This window comes from Prionailurus viverrinus, chromosome D2 (genome assembly GCF_022837055.1).
Source record: "Prionailurus viverrinus isolate Anna chromosome D2, UM_Priviv_1.0, whole genome shotgun sequence".
In the NCBI taxonomy this organism is placed as follows: Eukaryota; Metazoa; Chordata; class Mammalia; order Carnivora; family Felidae; genus Prionailurus; species Prionailurus viverrinus.
This window is the reverse complement of record NC_062571.1, coordinates 9,035,136-9,055,223: the sequence shown is the minus strand read 5'-3', so window position 1 is coordinate 9,055,223 and position 20,088 is coordinate 9,035,136. Positions and strand designations below refer to the sequence as shown.

The 20,088-nt window shown below is 39.0% G+C and overlaps 1 protein-coding gene across 3 annotated transcripts in view; it reads right to left on the bottom strand.

The window, feature by feature from the left end:
- Positions 1–20,088, bottom strand: part of LOC125147520 (zinc finger protein 37A-like) — a 35,438-nt gene that overhangs the window by 7,343 nt on the left and 8,007 nt on the right. For all 3 annotated transcript variants that reach the window (XM_047824596.1, XM_047824595.1, XM_047824594.1), the window contains exons 2-3: positions 10,853–10,979; positions 10,474–10,563 (exon numbers count right to left, since the gene is read on the bottom strand). In XM_047824596.1, coding sequence (XP_047680552.1) covers positions 10,474–10,563; positions 10,853–10,979 — 217 coding nt within the window. The remainder of the gene's footprint in view (positions 1–10,473; positions 10,564–10,852; positions 10,980–20,088) is intronic.

The window sequence follows — 20,088 nt, the reverse complement described above, 5'->3', positions numbered from 1 at the left end:
CCACTAGATGACCTAAGCCAAAATCAAGAGTTGAACACCCAATCGACTGTGCTCCCCAGGCACCCCAAATTTTTAAATATTTCATGCAGCTCTGATTTTCATTCAACTATGTTTCTGGCAGCCATAACTCTACCTATGATTTTCTTTCAACACTGAACAGATATGAAGTCAATGGTATTTAACAAACGGTTTTTATCAGAATTAACTGCACAGCTTTACCAAACACAAATTTTAGGCATCATACTGAAAGGTTTAGTGGTTTAACGTCTGTACTTTTAAAAATAGTTCTGGGGCACCTGGGTGGCTCAGTCAGTTAAGCGTCTGATTTTGGCTCAGATCACGATCTCGTGGTTTGTTGGGTTTGAGCCCCTGACAGTGCAGAACCTGCTTGGGATTCTCTCTCTCCCCCTTTCTCTGCCCCTCTCCCACTCATGCTATCAAAATAAATAAATAAACTTAAAAAAAAAAGTCTGTAAAAAAAACAGCGAATATGGTAAAATGTCACTGAAAACTTTTTAAAAAGCATGTATAGAATAATGTATTTAATATTATGACATTAATAATTAATGTTAGTTTATAATGAAAATAAGTATTTAAATGTTATTAACACATCCATATAAACCCCATCAAAAATGTCCTGTTCATCTGAGGGAGATGACATGGGGTTGGCTTTCACACTCCATAGTAAATTTTAAAATGAGTGTGTGCTACTTCTGATAAGAAGAAACAAGGATGATAATAGACACGATTTTTTTCAGTCTCTATGTCAGTGTACACAGAATAAATCAGAATCTAACAAATCTTACATGATTGATGAGCTGGCATGTAAGTTTGTAAAGAATTTGTGGTAATGGCTTTCTGCATTATTATGAAAATCTGGCTCTATGTGGCTCCACGGTCAAGCAAAATCATTAATGTGTAATACTAGATTTTTAAGAAGTGAAACCAAGATCTTTCTCTTTGGAGGATCAAAATACTGATAGGAAGAGAAGCCTCTATAAACTATAATTACCTAACTATATGACCAGGAATTAATTTCCTGACGGGCAGACATGGAACGAGAAGTATGCTGAAGTAGTTGATGAGCTTCTCTTGGCAATATAAAACATGTGATGAACACAAGAAGCCATTACTCAATGTCAGGCACTCTTCCCACACCTTGTTTTCTGTTTAGGTTTCTCATTTACAACCTCCATGTTTCCTACTTATTTTCAGCAATATCTTTTTGTTTTTCCTAGATTTTTATGTAATGTCTACACCCAACATGGGGCTTAACTTACAACCCTGCGATCAAGCATCTTCTGTTCCACCGAGTGAGCTGGCCAGGCACCCCTGCAATATCTTTTCTACCTCTGTTTTTTTTTTTTAATTGTATTTTGATTACTGCAGTGATTTTATTCTTTTTTTTCAATTATTTCCTATGATATAACATAGAATTATTTCCTATGATATAACAACATAGAATTATTTCCTATGATATAACACAGTTCATAACACACCTTCCTGTGGTCTTACTATCTCCTTCAGAATGAATTACCTGCCTCTCTTGTGTTCTCGTACACCAGAAACCATGTTTCATTGTTAATTTATATTTAAAACTAGTGACAATATTCAGACATTACACGATAACATTTTCAAGTGAATTGTTTTTCACCTGCCACTTGCTTGTCCTGTCTTCTCCTGTTTCTCATAATAACTTTGAATCCATCTCGTGTTATGTTTCTTAACAAGGGCACTGCATGCTATCCTCAATCTTTACTACGGTCTCCAACCAACCGAGAGAAGTCTTTGGTTTGTTTCAAGTATCAAAGTCTTCTGCACTTTCTACCACTTCACAGATGGCCTGCATCTTTCCAACAGAGCTTGTGTGCGTGAGTCCTCATCCAGCCCCCAGTGTGGAGTCCACTCCAGCCCTCTGCTTCTCACAAAGAAACTACAGAGATCTACCAGCATCCTAAAAGTCCTTCCTCCTGTTCTGTAAGATGAGGTTCGACGATCCGAGGTCACACCTTCGGACGTGGCAGCTGGGCACACACCTCCACCCCGTTTTTCCCTGCTCTTGGCAACCCTTCACTTGTTCTGTTGTTGACAGTTAAGCTTTCTGTTTGTTCTTTCAAAGTGGAGTTTGACTGGCAGGTCTTAGCTCTTCCTGTTTCTAAGAAGTCAAGGTTAAAATGCCAACTTTATGTTTCTGTCTTCAAGCCTGAGGTCCTTTACTTCTCCTTGAAATTCTTCTCTGGCCTCCAGAGTATCACCTTCTCTCAAATTTACTCCATCCTCACAGACTCCCCCACCGTCCCCGCTGCTCAGTCCTCATCGTCATCACTTCTAAACCTCATGGTGCCCCAGGATTCAGCCACGAGCCCACACCTCTGGTTTATTTGCACTCATGAGCAAGAAGCTCTCATACAGCTCCCACGACTGAACATCTCCACGCAGCCGGCATTCACTCGTCTCTCCAGTTCTGCCCTAACAGAATGCATATTGTTACATACAGTGTAACCCCTAAAAGGCTAATAATTTTTTAAAAGACTATATAACTAGTCTATATAAAAGACTATATAACTATAAAAAGCTAATAGAGGCAAAAGAAAGTAATAATTAAAAAACCCAAAAGGAGTTGTGAAAGGAGAAATAACAGAAGAAAGAAGAAATGGTACATAAAGACACGAAATAGGGCTGCAGGCTTAAGCCCAATTATACCAGTAAACATAAATGGACTGAACAGTCTAAACAAGAAATTTAAAATGTCAGACTAGATTTAATAACAACTAGAGTGTGGTAAGGCTGGCAGTAAAGGATGAAACAGAATATATCCTACAAACTCTAAAGAAAAGAAAGCTGGTGTGGCGATGTTAATACCAGAAATGGACTCGAAGGAAGAGCATCACTGCGTATACGGAGACAAGCACCACATAGTGGTTCAAGAGTCCATTAAAAGGTGAGACATAACAATCGTAAATTTCTGTCTGCCTAATAATACAGCTTCAAGAAATATCATACTTGGAGATTTTAAAACACCTTACTTAGTAACTGACAGAGTGGCTGACAAAAGACAATCAGGATACAGAAGACCTGAAGACGAGAAGACCATTATAAAACACTACACGAAACAATTGTAGAACATATATCCTTCTCAAGTACAAACAGACAACATCAACAACTTTCAAGCCACTGAAATCACACAAAGAATCTTCTCTGTATTAAACCAGAACTCAAGACCTGAAGGATAACTACAAAAGAATGATTTTAGAAGCAACTCCCTTCTAAGCAACCCATGAACCGTGGATCAAAGAAGAACTTTTAAAAGGCGGCGGTGGGGGGGGAGGTTCCTAAAAAGATTTCCATGGCAGCCCTGCAGCCCCAGCTCTGCCCCAGACAACACCCAACGCTGAATTTAGCTTCTAGGAGTAGGTGCGAATTTTGCACTAAGCAAAAAAAGGGGGAATTTTTAAAAACAGCTCTGTATTGTCTTGTGGCTACTACGTCCAAAGATGTGGCAGAAAACAATTTGGTGTAAGTCCCAGAGACAGTTGTCCCTATCAAGGGAAGAAGTGTCTGTGGGTGAGGATTTAGTGTCCATGTGTAGAATCTTACAGTACTGGAGACAGAACAAGTCTGCAAGACTGATGATCTGCCTAAGGGAGGGCTGTGCGCAGAAGGAGAACAGAACAAGGGAGGGCCTGTCCAGACAGAGAGACACTTTGGGAGCTAGCTGCCTTTTGGAAAAATCATTTTGAACTTGCTAATGAGCTCTTGTTAAAATGTGATGCCTGATTTACTGGAGAGTGATGATGGGTCTCTAGCCTGCTGAACCCATTTTTGAGTGGATCAACTTGGAATCTACCACTGGCAAGGTGAAAAAGACTTTCTATTTTATTCATTTTTTTAATGTTTATTTATTTTTGAGAGAGAGAGAGAGAACGCACTTGCAAGTGGGGGAGGGGCACAGAGAGAGGGAGACAGAATCCGAAGCAGGCTCCAGGCTTTGAGTTGTCAGCACAGAGCCCGAAGCGGGGCTCAAACTCTTGAACCACGAGATCATGACCTGAGCCTAAGTTGAACATTCAACAGAGACACCCAGGCACCCCCAAAAAAGACTTTTTAAAATAAAACCCAGCAAGAAAGGCCTTGATGGAGTCACAGAGCTTTCTCCTAGCTGCTGCTCTGCTGTGTCCTTCAGCTCTGCCAGGCAGGTGTGAAAGCAGGTGTGGTCCCTCTGTGTAGTGGCAGGACTCTGACCATGACAATGTTGAAAGCCACCCTGAGGCACTGTGGGCTGTGGAAACACGGTGAATCCTGGCAGAATCGTGGAGAGGGCTACTTCTGGTGCCGGGGCCTGCACCACCCAGACTACAGGAGCTGACTGTGTTCTTAGCTCATGTTCCTGTGGAAGGTGCAAGGTGGGGGGTAGGGAGCATCCATTCTGGGACAGGGAATCGATCTCAATTTTAAACTCCTTTAGAGGATATCTCACTACTGTGACTTTTCAATAATGAGCAAGAATGAGTCTATTTCCCTCACCTCTTTCTTGGCACACACACCTTAGCAAAGCAGTCTATTAAATGCAGCTGTCCTCAAAAGGGATGGTCTCCAGGCTATTTCCTGGATACGATTAGGGGAAAAAGGGTGAATGTGGGGGCGGGTAGTACACGGACCTCTTTTGCAAATTCAACATCTCACCCTGACCGTTCACGTGCGCATGATGGATCTCTTTTCCCTGACAGCGACTCCAGGCCAGAACACAGCCAAAAAATAGTTTCAAGCATCAGAATTAATTCTAAGTTGTATGAAAACGCTTCTGTTACAGGGCTGTGGTCTCCCTTGTGCCTGGCCCTTCCAGATGCAAGGTCTGGCTAAGAGTGGAGGATGGCTGGAAAGACTGTGAGGCTGCAGTTTCCAATAAGACACGCAGACTTTGTAATGACGGAAGGAAAGCAAACTCTCTGGCACCTGGAAAGCGAACCTTTATAGCAGCATGGGGACAGGGCTGTCAGACCTGCTCTCGGAGTTCTCCTCCCAGAGGACCAATGCCTCTGCTGCTCCCGCTAACTGCTGCCCGCGCTCTTCAACCCAACTACAAACTGCAGCGAATCCCTGGCAGTGAAATTGGCAGCTGCTTCCCCCATCCCTGCTTGGTGTCACAAGACAGCAGCTCGGAGCACCTGTGGGTACCATGCATACCACAGAGAAGGGGATGGACGAAATGGCGTCATGGACAAGCAGGACTGTTTGGAACTGACTGCCTGAAAAGAAGACAAAACCAAATATTTAGACTGGTACTGGGGTGGGGGTCTAAAGCTTACCAGACAGTGAGAAGCCACGATGGAGGCAGCGGGGGCAGGTGGTGCTAACAACTGCAAAATTTTTATTTCCCAGTATACCCTCTGAGATTGTGTGTGTGTGTGTGTGTGTGTGTGTGTGTGTGTGTGTGTGTGGCATTAACGTGAAACTGAAGTGTGATCTGCACCCAGGGGTGGTTATCAGAAACACTCAAGTATGTGAGCAAACACCTGGTGCTGAACAGACCCCAGACATGCACTCTGTGAGCAGTGTCACCTACAGTGCAGGTGTTCTGTTAGAAAGAGGGACAGAATCTTTTCCTGCCTTGAGCTGAAATGCTTCATGACCCTGCCTCAGCCTGGAAGGCATTCAAGTCAGTTTTAACTGGCTGGCCACGGCTGTATGGACCACAGAGCGTGCCACAGACTTCTTCCACACAGACCAAGGCACAGTCTGTACAAAATATCAATAAATGCTGCCGCACCTGGTTTACCACCTCGGGCCAGGTAAAAGGTGAATGGAAAAACGTGAAGAGCATCTAGCTTTCAGCATACAAACCTGTTTCAAAACTAAAACAAAATGAAGAATGGCACGTACACAGAAAAACTGGCCAGAAGTCAGAAATAAAACGAATGGTACTGTGGGACTGTAGAGAAAATAAATTTTATGTTACTGAACAGTAAGGACTTTTTGAGCAAATCTCAATAAAACTTGGAGCTTAAGGTGCAAGAATGAAGCTTGGAAAGTAATTAATGACTAATGAGATAGGGACACACTCTAGAGACATTTACAGTTCAGTGGGCATGCTGGACCTGGGACCCTGATGCCATCCTGGGTATACAGCTGGAGACAGGGGCGCCTGGGTGGCTCAGTCAGTTAAACGTCCAACTCGCAGCTTTGGCTCAGGTCATGATCTCATGGTTCATGAGTTGGAGTCCCATGTGGGGCTCTGCGCTGGCAGCGTGGAGACTGCTTGGGATCCTCCCTCTCTGCACCTCCCCTGCCTCTCAAAATCAATAAATGAACTTAAAAAGTACATACATACATACATACATACACACATAGCTGGAGATAATGACCATCTTTTTCCCTGAAGAAATTTACTCATAGTTCAAAGGATTAGAGTGTGAACTTGGACTCCTTTCTAAGGGAGCAAAGGTTCCCCTCTCTCCTTTAAAAAGGGTAGGGGGACAACTACCTCTCTCCTCTATGCAAGCACCCAAATTCATTTTATCGGTGTTCTGCACCCAAAATACAGATTCTGCATGTATGTGCAAGACCCCTGGTTTTTCTTATTGCTCCGAGAGTAAGAAATCAAGGTACACCAGAACCACAAAATTGTTACTTTGCTTTACATAAATAATAATTCATCTGCTCTAATCCAGATACTCGTACCAATACTTGTATATTGTATTTATGATAAAATTAACAAAGACAAATACTAAAAATTTAACAGTCTGAAATTTACAATCTCCACCAAGAGATAACTTCAGACCCAATGGCTTCATAGGTGAAACCTTTCAAACATTAAAAAAAAATAACATAATCTCACATAATATCATACATAGAAAAGTATGAAACACCGCCCAACTCATCTTATGAAGGTAGTACAGTCTTCAACCCAAAACCTGAAAAGATTACGATGAGGACAATTACAGGATAACAGCTCTCATGAACACACGCACACATGAAATCCTATACAAAATAGTGAAAAGCCAAACTCAGTGATTATAACAGCAAAATACATTATGATGAAGATGAATGTATTTCAAACATATCAGGTTGGTTTAACATTTGAAAATCAATCAAGATCACTCACCATATTAACATAATAAATATGAAATAAGTATGACTATCTCAATACATGCAGAAAAAGCATTTGACAAAATTCAATACTCAGTCATGATCTAAAAAAAAAAAAATCTCCTAGCAAATTAGGAATAGAACTTCTTCAAAATGATAAACGACATTTATAGAAATCCTTCAGCTAAAGTCAAAATTAATAATAATACACCCAACAGTTTCTCCCTGAAGTCAAGAACAAGACAAAAATGTTCACCTTCATCACTTCTATACATCACATCACTGGCATTCTCAACCAGTACAACAGGCTAAGAAAAAAAAAATGTATAAACATTAGGAAGAAGAAGTAAACTTGTCTTTATTCCTAGAGAACACAATTGTTTACCTATGAAATTTTTAAAAATCTATATAACTACCAAAATCAGTAAATTTAGCAAAGTTGCAGGATACAAAGCCAGGGTGCAAGTATCAACTGTTTTTCTATATGTTAGCATTAAACAACTGGAGAATAAAATAGTATGAATAGCATAAGGTTAAAAATGAAAATAGTATAAGAAAACATAAAAATATTTAAGAATATATTTACTAAAGGGCACCTGACTGGCTCAGTCAGAGGAGCATGTGACTCTTGATCTTGGGGTTGTAAGCTCAAGCCCCACACTTGGTGTAAAGACTACTTAAACAAATAAAACTTAAAAAAACAAAGAATATATTTAATGAAGGATGGGAAAAACTACTAAACTGAAAACTAAAAAACCAGACAGAAATTAAAGAAGAGTTAAATAGAGTCATACCATGGACATGGATTGGAAAACTCAGTATTATGAACATATCAATTTTCTCCAAAATGAGCAATGCAATCCCAATAGAAGCCCTAAAAAGGTAGATGTAGGGAGTGTGTGTGTACTTGTACAAATTGACAAGGTGCTTTTAACATGTATATGAAAATGCAAAAGCTCATAGTAGCAATGCATTATCCATAATATCTGGCATCACAAAAATTATTTTAATATATTTTGTAGACTAAACATGTTCTTGGGGCACCTGGGTGGCTCAGTTGGTTAAATGTCTGACTTCAGCTCAAGTCATGATCCCACAGTTTGTGAGTTCGAACTGTGTCAGGCTCTGTGCTGACAGCTCAGAGCCTGGAGCCTGCTTCAGATTCTGTGTCTCTTTGTCTCTCTGTCCCTCCCCAACTAGCACGGGCACTCTCTCTCTCTCAAACAAACAAAAAAAAGCATTAAAAAAAAAAGATGTTCTTAAAAATTAAATACATAAATCTAATAGAAAACTAAAAAACAATGGGTGCGTCTGGGTGGCTGAGTCAGTTAAGTGTCTGACTCTTGGGTGTCAGCTCAGGTCATGATCTCACAGTTCTGTGAGTTCAAGCCCCAGGTCGGGCTCTGCACTGGCAGCGCAGAGTCTGCTTGGAATAAGATCTCCTCTCCCTCTGCCCCTCCCCTATTTGTGCTGTCTCTATATAACTCAAAATAAATAAAAATAAATAAATACATAAATAAATAAAACTAAAGCCAAAAATATGTTCTTGGCAACTTTCTGTATTCATGTTATAGCCAAGGAACCCTGAAGAAAATAGCCAACACAGGAGTGTTTGAGTGGCTCTGTCGGTTAAGCATCCGACTTCTGCTGAGGTCATGATCTCACCATTCGTGGGTTTGGGCCCTGATCGGGCTCTATGCTGACAGCTCAGAGCCTGGAGCCTGCTTCAGATTCTGTCTAGAGAGACAGTCTCTCTCTCCCTCTCTCTCTCTGCCCCACCTTGCTCGTGCTCTCTCAACAATAAATAAATTCAAAAAAAAATTTTTTTTTAATTAAAAAAAAATAGCCAACCCAGAAGGCTAATATTGCCAGATGTCATAACTTATAATTAAGTTATAAAAATAAAAAGCAGTGGTATTGTCGTAAAGAAGGACAAATCAGCCAGTAGAACAAATCAGAAGTCCAGAAAGAAAACCACAAATATATGGTCACTCACTAAATGACAAAGATAAAACCACAATTCAGCAGGGGAAAGGACAGTCTTTGTAACCGTATTCAGAAGTCATCAAGAGACTAAGACAAGACATAACTCAGAAAAGATTTCAATAACTACATACATCTGCCAAAAATTTATATTCAAAATATATTTTAAAAATTCTAGAATTCAGTAAGACCAATAACCCAATAAAATAATATTGACAAAAGATGTCAACAGTTACTTTGCTAAAGGAAATCCAAAAAGCCAACAAACATATGAAAGGATGCACAACATCATGAGTCAGCAGAGAAATGGGAATTAAAACCGAACAAGATAGCACAACACAATAACTAGAATAGCAAATTAATTAGGCTGACAATACCAAGTGAATGATGAACTGCAATTAAAACTCTCACACATTGCTAGTAGCAATATGACGTAGTACAACCACTTTGGAAAACTGTTTAAAAAACGCTGATAAAGCTAAATATGTAGCTACCTTGTACCCAGCAAGCCTGTTTCTGGTCACATATGTAACAGACATTAAGAGTTTAGGGGTGCCTGGGTGGCTGAGTCCAGTGAGCATTCAACTCTTGCTTTCAGCTCAGGTCATGTGAGTTCATGACCTGTGAGACCATGACATGTGAAATCGAGCCTCATGTTGGGCTCTGTGCTGACAGCATGCAGCCTGCTGAGGATTCTCTCTCTCCCTCTCTCTCTCTCTGCCCCTCCCCTGCTCACATGAATGCTCTCTCTCTCTCAAAATAAATGAATGAACGTTTAATATATAAATAGATAGATATAAATATAGATATATAGGATATGATTTCAAAGATTTAAAAACAATTTTTCCTCAAAAAGACACACACAAGACTATTTATATCGATGCTTAAATACTTTAAAACTCAAACCAAATAGGTTTCAAAACGAATATGTATCCTTAATATGTAGTATAAAAATAAAGAGATAAACTCTGGGATAGTCACAATGGAATGCTACACAGCAATATACAGCAATAAACTAATCATACACACAACATGAATGTTTCTCAAAGACATAATACTGAACCAAAGAAGCCAGATATTATATATACACACACACAGAACATACATATGGTCCACATACACATATATAGCATATATAGAGAGTATATCTTAAGATGTGTGCACTTAATTCAATATAATTATTCCTTTCGTACACAGAAGTGACACTGGGAGATTCTGGGTGATTCAGGGACACTGAATATTTGAGTCAAGTCAACATGCCACTTCCAAAGGCTCATCAGAGCCTCGAAAAAGTGATTCCTGAAGACCACTTCAAAGACCATTCCAATGACCTTAAGCTCTCAACGAATGCTTTATCATCTGATTTCCTCCTACACTCCAACTGACTCACACTGACGGACTCACCTGGGTCACTCTGGCCTGGGGACTCTAATATCCATGGCTCCTCTCCTTGCTCCAACTTGAGGATCACTTCTGGTTTAGGAATGGATAACCCTGTGAATAAGAATCGTATCACGTGGGACAAACTGGATGAGTTTCAGGACTTCTCAAGGTGGACGACAGTATAACTCAAAAACTGCACAATAAAAAAAAATTTAATTTAATCCCTGTTATGGGACACAGGGAAACAAATTCCTTGTGACAACCAAAAGGGATAAACCATCCTTGGCCTCCAAATTCCAAAGCTAAATATTATTGTAGTCTGCAAAAACTCTACAGGTTTCTGTAAATACAAAACAGGCACACATACTGGAGGCCTGCCTGAGAAACAAGCACTACCTACCCACTGCGACAAGGTGGCTGTAGTTCTCCAGCATCACGTCCCTGTACAGGGTCCTCTGAGCAGGGTCCAGGCGCTGCCACTCCTCCTCAGTGAAGCCCACAGTCACATCCCCGAATGACAATAATCCCTGCAAAAGCACATTGTGCTCAGTCTAAAGTAGTCAGAATCAGGAAATATGAAAAAAAAAAAAAAAAAAAAAAAAAAAAAGATGTTCAAAGACAAATTCTTACATGTTTTGCTGCTGAAAACTGACCAGATGTTACTAACCTCTACTATATATATATATACCTTGTTTTGTGTTAGACTTTGCGAGTAAAAAAGAGATTAGAGTAGCAATACCACTGACGAATCAATTTACTCTTTTTTATTTTATTTTATTTTTTTTCAATATATGAAATTTATTGTCAAAATGGATTCCATACAACACCCAGTGCTCATCCCAAAAGGTGCCCTCCCCAATACCCATCACCCACCCTCCCCTCCCTCCCATCCCCCATCAACCCTCAGTTTGTTCTCAGGTTTTAAGAGTCTCTCATGCTTTGGCTCTCTCCCACTCTAACCTCTTTTTTTTTTTTTTCCTTCCCCTCCCCCATGGGTTTCTGTCAAGTTTCTCAGGATCCACATAAGAGTGAAAACATATGGTAACTGTCTTTCTCTGTATGGCTTATTTCACTTAGCATCACACTCTCCAGTTCCATCCACGTTGCTACAAAGGGCCATATTTCGTTCTTTCTCATTCCCCTGTAGTACTCCATTGTGTATATAAACCACAATTTCTTAATTTCTTTATCCATTCATCAGTTGATGGACATTTAGGCTCTTTCCATCATTTGGCTATTGTTGAGAGTGCTGCTATAAACATCGGGGTACAAGTGCCCCTATGCATCAGTACTCCTGTATCCCTTGGATAAATTCCTAGCAGTGCTATTGCTGGGTCATAGGGTAGGTCTATTTTTAATTTTCTGAGGAACCTCCACACTGTTTTCCAGAGTGGCTGCACCAATTTGCATTCCCAACAACAGTTCAAGAGGGTTCCCGTTTCTCCACATCCTCTCCAGCAGCTATAGTCTCCTGATTTGTTCATTTTGGCCACTCTGACTGGCGTGAGGTGATATCTGAGTGTGGTTTTGATTTGTATTTCCCTGATGAGGAGCGACGTTGAGCATCTTTTCATGTGCCTGTTGGCCATCCGGATGTCTTCTTTAGAGAAGTGTCTATTCATGTTTTCTGCCCATTTCTCCACTGGGTTATTTGTTTTACGGGTGTGGAGTTTGGTGAGCTCTTTATAGATTTTGGATACTAGCCCTTTGTCCGATATGTCATTTGCAAACATCTTTTCCCATTCCGTTGGTTGCCTTTTAGTTTTGTTGGTTGTTTCCTTTGCTGTGCAGAAGCTTTTTATCTTCATAACGTCCCAGTAATTCATTTTTGCTTTTAATTCCCTTGCCTTTGGGGATGTGTCGAGTAAGAGATTGCTACGGCTGAGGTCAGAGAGGTCTTTTCCTGCTTTCTCCTCTAAGGTTTTGATGGTTTCCTGTCTCACATTAAGGTCCTTTATCCATTTTGAGTTTATTTTTGTGAATGGTGTGAGTGAGAAAGTGGTCTAGTTTCAACCTTCTGCATGTTGCTGTCCAGTTCTCCCAGCACCATTTGTTAAAGAGACTGTCTTTTTTCCATTGGATGTTCTTTCCTGCTTTGTCAAAGATTAGTTGGCCATACGTTTGTGGGTCTAGTTCTGGGGTTTCTATTCTATTCCATTGGTCTATGTGTCTGTTTTTGTGCCAATACCATGCTGTCTTGATGACTACAGCTTTGTAGTAGAGGCTAAAGTCTGGGATTGTGATGCCTCCTGCTTTGGTCGTCTTCTTCAAAATTACTTTGGCTATTCGGGGCCTTTTGTGGTTCCATATGAATTTTAGGATGGCTTGTTCTAGTTTCGAGAAGAATGCTGGTGCAATTTTGATTGGGATTGCCTTGAATGTGTAGATACATTTGGGTACTATTGACATTTTGACAATATTTATTCTTCCAATCCATGAGCAGGGAATGTCTTTCCATTTCTTTATATCTTCTTCAATTACCTTCATAAGCTTTCTATAGTTTTCAGCATACAGATCTTTTACATCTTTGGTTAGAATTATTCCTAGGTATTTTATGCTTCTTGGTGCAATTGTGAATGGGATCAGTTTCTTTGTCTTTCTGTTGCTTCATTGTTAGTGTATAAGAATGCAACTGATTTCTGTACATTGATTTTGTATCCTGCAACTTTGCTAAATTCATGTATCAGTTCTAGCAGACTTTTGGTGGAGTCTATCGGATTTTTCATGTATAGTATCATGTCATCTGCAAAAAGTGAAAGCTTGACTTCATCTTTGCCAATTTTGATGCCTTTGATTTCCTTTTGTTGTCTGATTGCTGATGCTAGAACTTCCAACACTATGTTAAACAACAGCGGTGAGAGTGGGCATCCCTGTCGTGTTCCTGATCTCAGGGAAAAAGCTCTCTGTTTTTCCCCATTGAGGATGATGTTAGCTGTGGGCTTTTCATAAATGGCTTTTATGATGTTTAAGTATGTTCCTTCTATCCCGACTTTCTCAAGGGTTTTTATTAAGAAAGGGTGCTGGATTTTGTCAAAGGCCTTTTCTGCATCGATTGACAGGATCATATGGTTCTTATCTTTTCTTTTATTAATGTGATGTATCACGTTGATTGATTTGCGAATGTTGAACCAGCCCTGCATCCCAGGAATGAATCCCACTTGATCATGGTGAATAATTCTTTTTATATGCTGTTGAATTCGATTTGCTAGTATCTTATTGAGAATTTTTGCATCCATATTCATCAGGGATATTGGCCTGTAGTTCTCTTTTTTTACTGGCTCTCTGTCTGGTTTGGGAATCAAAGTAATATTGGCTTCATAGAATGAGTCTGGAAGTTTTCCTTCCCTGTCTATTTCTTGGAACAGCTTGAGAAGGATAGGTATTATCTCTGCTTTAAACGTCTGGTAGAACTCCCCTGGGAAGCCATCTGGTCCTGGACTCTTATTTGTTGGGAGATTTTTGATAACCGATTCAATTTCTTCACTGATTATGGGTCTGTTCAAGCTTTCTATTTCCTCCTGATTGAGTTTTGGAAGAGTGTGCGTGTTTAGGAATTTGTTCATTTCTTCCAGGTTGTCCAATTTGTTGGCATATAATTTTTCATAGTATTCCCTGATAATTGTTTGTATCTCTGAGGGATTGGTTGTAATAATTCCATTTTCATTCATGATTTTATCTATTTGGATCATCTCCCTTTTCTTTTTGAGAAGCCTGGCTAGAGGTTTGTCAATTTTGTTTATTTTTTCAAAAAAACCAACTCTTGGTTTCGTTGATCTGCTCTACAGTTTTTTTAGATTCTATATTGTTTATTTCTGCTCTGAACTTTATTATTTCTCTTCTTCTGCTGGGTTTAGGCTGCCTTTGCTGTTCTGCTTCTATTTCCTTTAGGTGTGCTGTTAGATTTTGTATTTGGGATTTTTCTTGTTTCTTGAGATAGGCCTGGATTGCAATGTATTTTCCTCTCAGGACTGCCTTCGCTGCATCCCAAAGCGTTTGGATTGTTGTATTTTCATTTTCATTTGTTTCCACATATTTTTTTATTTCTTCTCTAATTGCCTGGTTGACCCACTCATTCTTTAGCAGGGTGTTCTTTAACCTCCATGCTTTTGGAGGTTTTCCAGACTTGTTCCTGTGGTTGATTTCAAGCTTCATAGCATTGTGGTCTGAAAGTATGCATGGTATAATTTCAATTCTTATATACTTATGAAGGGCTGTTTTGTGACCCAGTATATGATCTATCTTGGAGAATGTTCTGTGTGCACTCGAGAAGAAAGTATATATTCTGTTGCTTTGGGATGCAGAGTTCTAAATATATCTGTCAAGTCCATCTAATCCAATGTATCATTCAGGGCCCTTGTTTCTTTATTGACCGTGTGTCTAGATGATCTATCCATTTCTGTAAGTGGAGTGTTAAAGTCCCCTGCAATTACCACATTCTTATCAATAAGGTTGCTTACGTTTATGAGTAATTGTTTTATATATTTGGGAGCTCCCATATTCGGCGCATAGACATTTATAACTGTTAGCTCTTCCTGATGGATAGACCCTGTAATTATTATATAATGCCCTTCTTCATCTCTTGTTATAGCCTTTAATTTAAAGTCTAGTTTGTCTGATGTAAGTATGCTACTCCAGCTTTCTTTTGGCTTCCAGTAGCATGATAAATAGTTCTCCATCCCCTCACTCTCAATCTAAAGGTGTCCTCAGGTCTAAAATGAGTCTCTTGTGGACAGCAAATAGATGGGTCTTGTTTTTTTTATCCATTCTGATACCCTATGTCTTTTGGTTGGCGCATTTAATCCATTTACATTCAGGGTTATTATAGAAAGATACAGGTTTAGAGTCATTTTGATGTCTGTATGATTGATGCTTGTAGTGATGTCTCTGGTACTTTGTCTCACAGGATCCCCCTTAGGATCCCTTGTAGGGCTGGTTTAGTGGTAACGAATTCCTTCAGTTTTTGTTTGTTTGGGAAGACCTTTATCTCTCCTTCTATTCTAAATGACAGACTTGCTGGATAAAGGATTCTCAGCTGCATATTTTTTCTCTTCACCACATTGAAGATCTCCTGCCATGCCTTTCTGGCCCTCTTCCGTGGGCCTCTCATCTGCTCTTGGCTCCGGAGACTCCATTCTGCTAATCCTCTGGCAGTTTTCTGGATTATTTAGGCAGGTGTAGGTGGAATCTAAGTGATCAGCAGGACACGTGGTGAGCCCAGCGTCCTCCTATGCCGCCATCTTCCTAGTCAATATCTCAATTTATTCTTTAATGCAAAAGATCTGAGTGCACACATGTACTTGGAACTGCCCTGGTCCTGACAATTCCAAGTGGAATAAAATACTCTTTCTGATCTCAAAGAAGATATTCTCACAAGGAAACCTGCAAAGACATACCTGCCACAGGAATTAAAGAATCCACACCTAAGAAGACATTACGTTTATACATCAGGCTGATCCTTGGCACAAAGAGAGCCTACCACCATCAAACAATAAATAAGAAGAAACAAAAACAGTAAGAAAATACAGCAAACATTGCAGACTGGGGAGAATCTGATTTCCAAGCTACCACATTATTAAATTCAAATGCCCAATGTTTAATCAAAAAATCACAAGGCATACAAAGAAAACAGGAAAACATGTAACCGTATAAAACTCCTAAAAAAAAAACAACAGAGGTGCTAATAATAAGCTCCTTGACATAGGTCTTGGCAATGGTTTTAGGTTTGACTCCAAAAGCAAAAAAACAACACAAGAAGAAATAAATAGGAGTACATCATAACTAAAATGTTTTGCACACCAAAGAAAATCATCAACAAAAATAGAAAGGAAACCTACTGAACACAGAAAATATTCCTGAGTCCTGTATCTCATAAGGGACTAATATTCAAAATGTATAAAGAACTCACATAACTCACTTGCAAAAAAAATATGAATACACATTGTTCAGAGAAGACATACAGGTCCATAAAAAAGATGCTCAACATCATTCATCATTAGGGAGAGGCAAATCAAAACCACAATGATATTACCTCCTACCTGTTAGAATGGCTACCAAAAACACAAGGAGGAACAAGTGTTAACAAGGATGCAGACAAAAGGGAATGCTGGGCACTATGCGTCGGAATGTAAACTGGTGCTATGGAAAACAGTATGGAGGCTCTCCAGACAATTAAAAGTAGAACTACCATATGATTCAGCCATTACGCTTCTCAGTAGTTACCCACACCCCCCCAAGATAAAAACATTAACTGAAAATGATACATACACCCCCATGACTACAGCAGCACTATTTACAATATCCAAGATACGGACACAACCTAACTGTCCACTGATGGATGAATGCATAAAGAAATTGTGGTATGTATATACAACGGAATATGATTCAGCCATAAAAAAGAATGAAACCTTGCCATTTGCAACAACATGGATGGACTTTATGGCATAATGCTAAGTGAAATAAGTCAGAAAGAGAAAGACAAGTAAGTACCATGTGATCTCTCTTACATGTGGAATCTTAAAAAAACAAAAACAAAAAACAAGCTCATACAGAGAACAACTTGGGGGGGGCGGGAAATGGGTGAATCCTTTTCTAGTTTAAAAAACTGTCTTCAAGAGAACAAGGAAACTACAATATCTTTTATGAACATGGATGTAAAAAGTCCTCAACAAAATATTTCCAAACAGAATTCAGCAGTATAGTAAAAGGATTATTACATATCACAGAGCTATAGTAATCAAAACATATGGTACTGGCACCAAACTAGACACAAAAATCAATGGAACAGAATCGAGACCTCAGAAGTAAACCAATACCTATATGGTCAATTAATCTATGACAGAGGAAGCAAGAATAAACTTTGTGAAAAAGACAGTCTCTTCAATAAATGGTGCCGGGAAAACTGGACAGCTACATGCAAAAGAATTAAACTGGACCACTTCCTTACACTATACACAAAAAAGAAACTCAAAAGGGATTAGACCTAAATGTCAGCCCTGAAATCATAAAACTCCTGGAAGACACTTACACCCAGTAACTTCTTTGACATTGGCCACAGAAACACTTTTCTAGATATGTCTCATGAGGCAAGGGAAGTAACAGCAAAAATAAACTGTTGCAACTACACCAAAATAAAAAGATTTTGCATAAAGAAAACTATCAACAAAACAAAAAGGCAACCCAGTGAATGGGAGGAAATATCTGCAAATGATATATCCAATAAAGAGGTTAATATCCAAAACATATGAAGAACTTATAAAAGCAGACATACAGGAGCGCCTGGGTGGCTTAGTCAGTTAAGCATCCAACTTTGGCTCAGATCACAATCTCATGGTTCGTGGGTTCAAGTCCCACATTGAGCTTTGTGCTGACAGCTCCGAGCCTAGAGCCTGCTTCAGGTTCTGTGTCTCCCTCTCTCTCTGCCCCTCCCCTACTCCTGCTCTCTCTAACCCTCTCTCTCTCAGACACAGGAAAAGATGCTCAACATCACTCATCATCAGAAATGCAAATCAAAACCACAATGATATCACCTCACACCTGTCAGAATGGCTAGTATCAAAAAGAAATAACAAATGTTGGCAAGGATGTGGAGAAAAATGTGAATTTTTGGTGGGAATGGAACTGGTGCAATCACTGTGGAAAACAGTATGGATGCTCCTCAAAAACAGAAAAATAGAAATACCATATGACCCAGTAGTTCCACTACTGTGCATTTAGCCAAAAGAAAAAAAAAAACACTTAATTTGAAAAGACACATACACTCCTATGTTTACTGCAATATTATTTACAATACCCAAGATATGGAAGAACCCTGATAGATGAAGGAATAGACAAGGAAGGAAGAATGAAGGAAGAATCATTGATAGATGAAGGACTAGAGAAGATTTAGTGTATATATATATATATATATATACATATACATATATATATATGTATACATATATGTGCATATATATGTGTATACATATATGTGTATATATATACGCATACATATATACATACATATATGTACATATATATACACACACACATACACACACACAATGGAATATTACATAAGCATTAAAAAGAATGAGATCTTGGCATCTGTGACAAAATGGATGGACCTAAAACGTATTATGCTATGTGAAAGAAGTCAGACAGAAAAAGAAAAATACCACATGATTTCACTCCATGTGGAATCTAAAAAACAAAACAAATGAACAAAGAAACAAAAAAGAGACCCATAAATACTGAGAACAACTGGTAGTTGCTAAGGGAAGGTGTAGGTAGATGGGTGAAACAGAGAAAGAGGATTAAGAGTTACAACCTTCCGGTTATTAAATAAATCATGGAGATGAAAAGTATAGAACAGCAAATAAAGTAAGTAATATTGTAATAACATATGGCAACAGCTGGTGACTACACTTATTGTGGTAAGCACTAATGTATACAATTGTTGAATCAGTATGTTGTATACCTTATGCTAATATAAAATTGTATGTTAATTATGTTTCCTTTAAAAAATAAAATAAAATAGGGGCACTTGGGTGCCTTAGACAGTTGAGCAACCCACTCTTGATTTTGGTTTAGGTCATGATCACATGGACATGAAATTGAGCCCTTTGTCATACTCCACACTGGGCATGGAGCCTGTCTAAGAGTCTGTCTTTCCCTTTTCCTCTGCCCCATCCCTGCTCACGTCCACGCTCACTGTCTAAAAAACTAATAAAATTTAATTTAATTTAATTTAATTTAATTTAATTTTTAAAAAAGGATTATTATACACCATGACCAAGTAGGTCCATTCCTGGAATGCAAGGATGGTTCAACATACAAAAATTGATTAATACAATACACCACATCAATACAATGAAGGAAAAAAAACCCCACAAGACAATCTCAAGTGATGCAGAAAAGGCATCTGACAAAATCCCACCATCTTTCATGGTATCAGCAGTCAACAAAATAGGAATAGAAAGGAACTACCCCCACTTAACAAAAGCCAAAAATATAACACACACACACACACACACACACACACACACACACGAAAAATTATTCTCAGTGGTGAAAAGGCAGAAAGCCATTCCTCTCAGATCAGGAGCAGGGTCAGGATGCTTGCTTTCGCCACTTGTCTTCAACACAGGACTGGATGTTCTAGTCAGAGCATTAGACAAGAAAAAGAAATAAAAAGCATCTAAATTAGAAAGGAAAAAGGAAAAGCATCTGTGCAAATGAAATAATATTACATGTAGAAAAACCTAAAGACTCCACAAAAAAAGCTGCTACATCAACTAAATGAATTCAGCAAAGTAGCAAGATACATCAACACACAAAATTGAGTTGCATTTCTATATAGGTACAATGAACGATCTGAAACGGAAATTACAAAACCAATTCCACTTACCAAAGCATCAAACAAAATCTTAGGAATTAATGTAACTACAGATGTAAAAGATCTACACAATAAAAACCACAAAATAGTGCTGAAGGCATTAAAGAAGGAATTAATAAATGGAAACACATCCCATGTTCATGGATTAGACAACTTGTTGTTAAAATGTCAATACTACTCAAAGTGATGTACAGTTTCAATGAAATCCTTAGCAAAATCCCAATGACGTTTTTTGCAGAAATTAAAAAAACCCATCCTAAAAT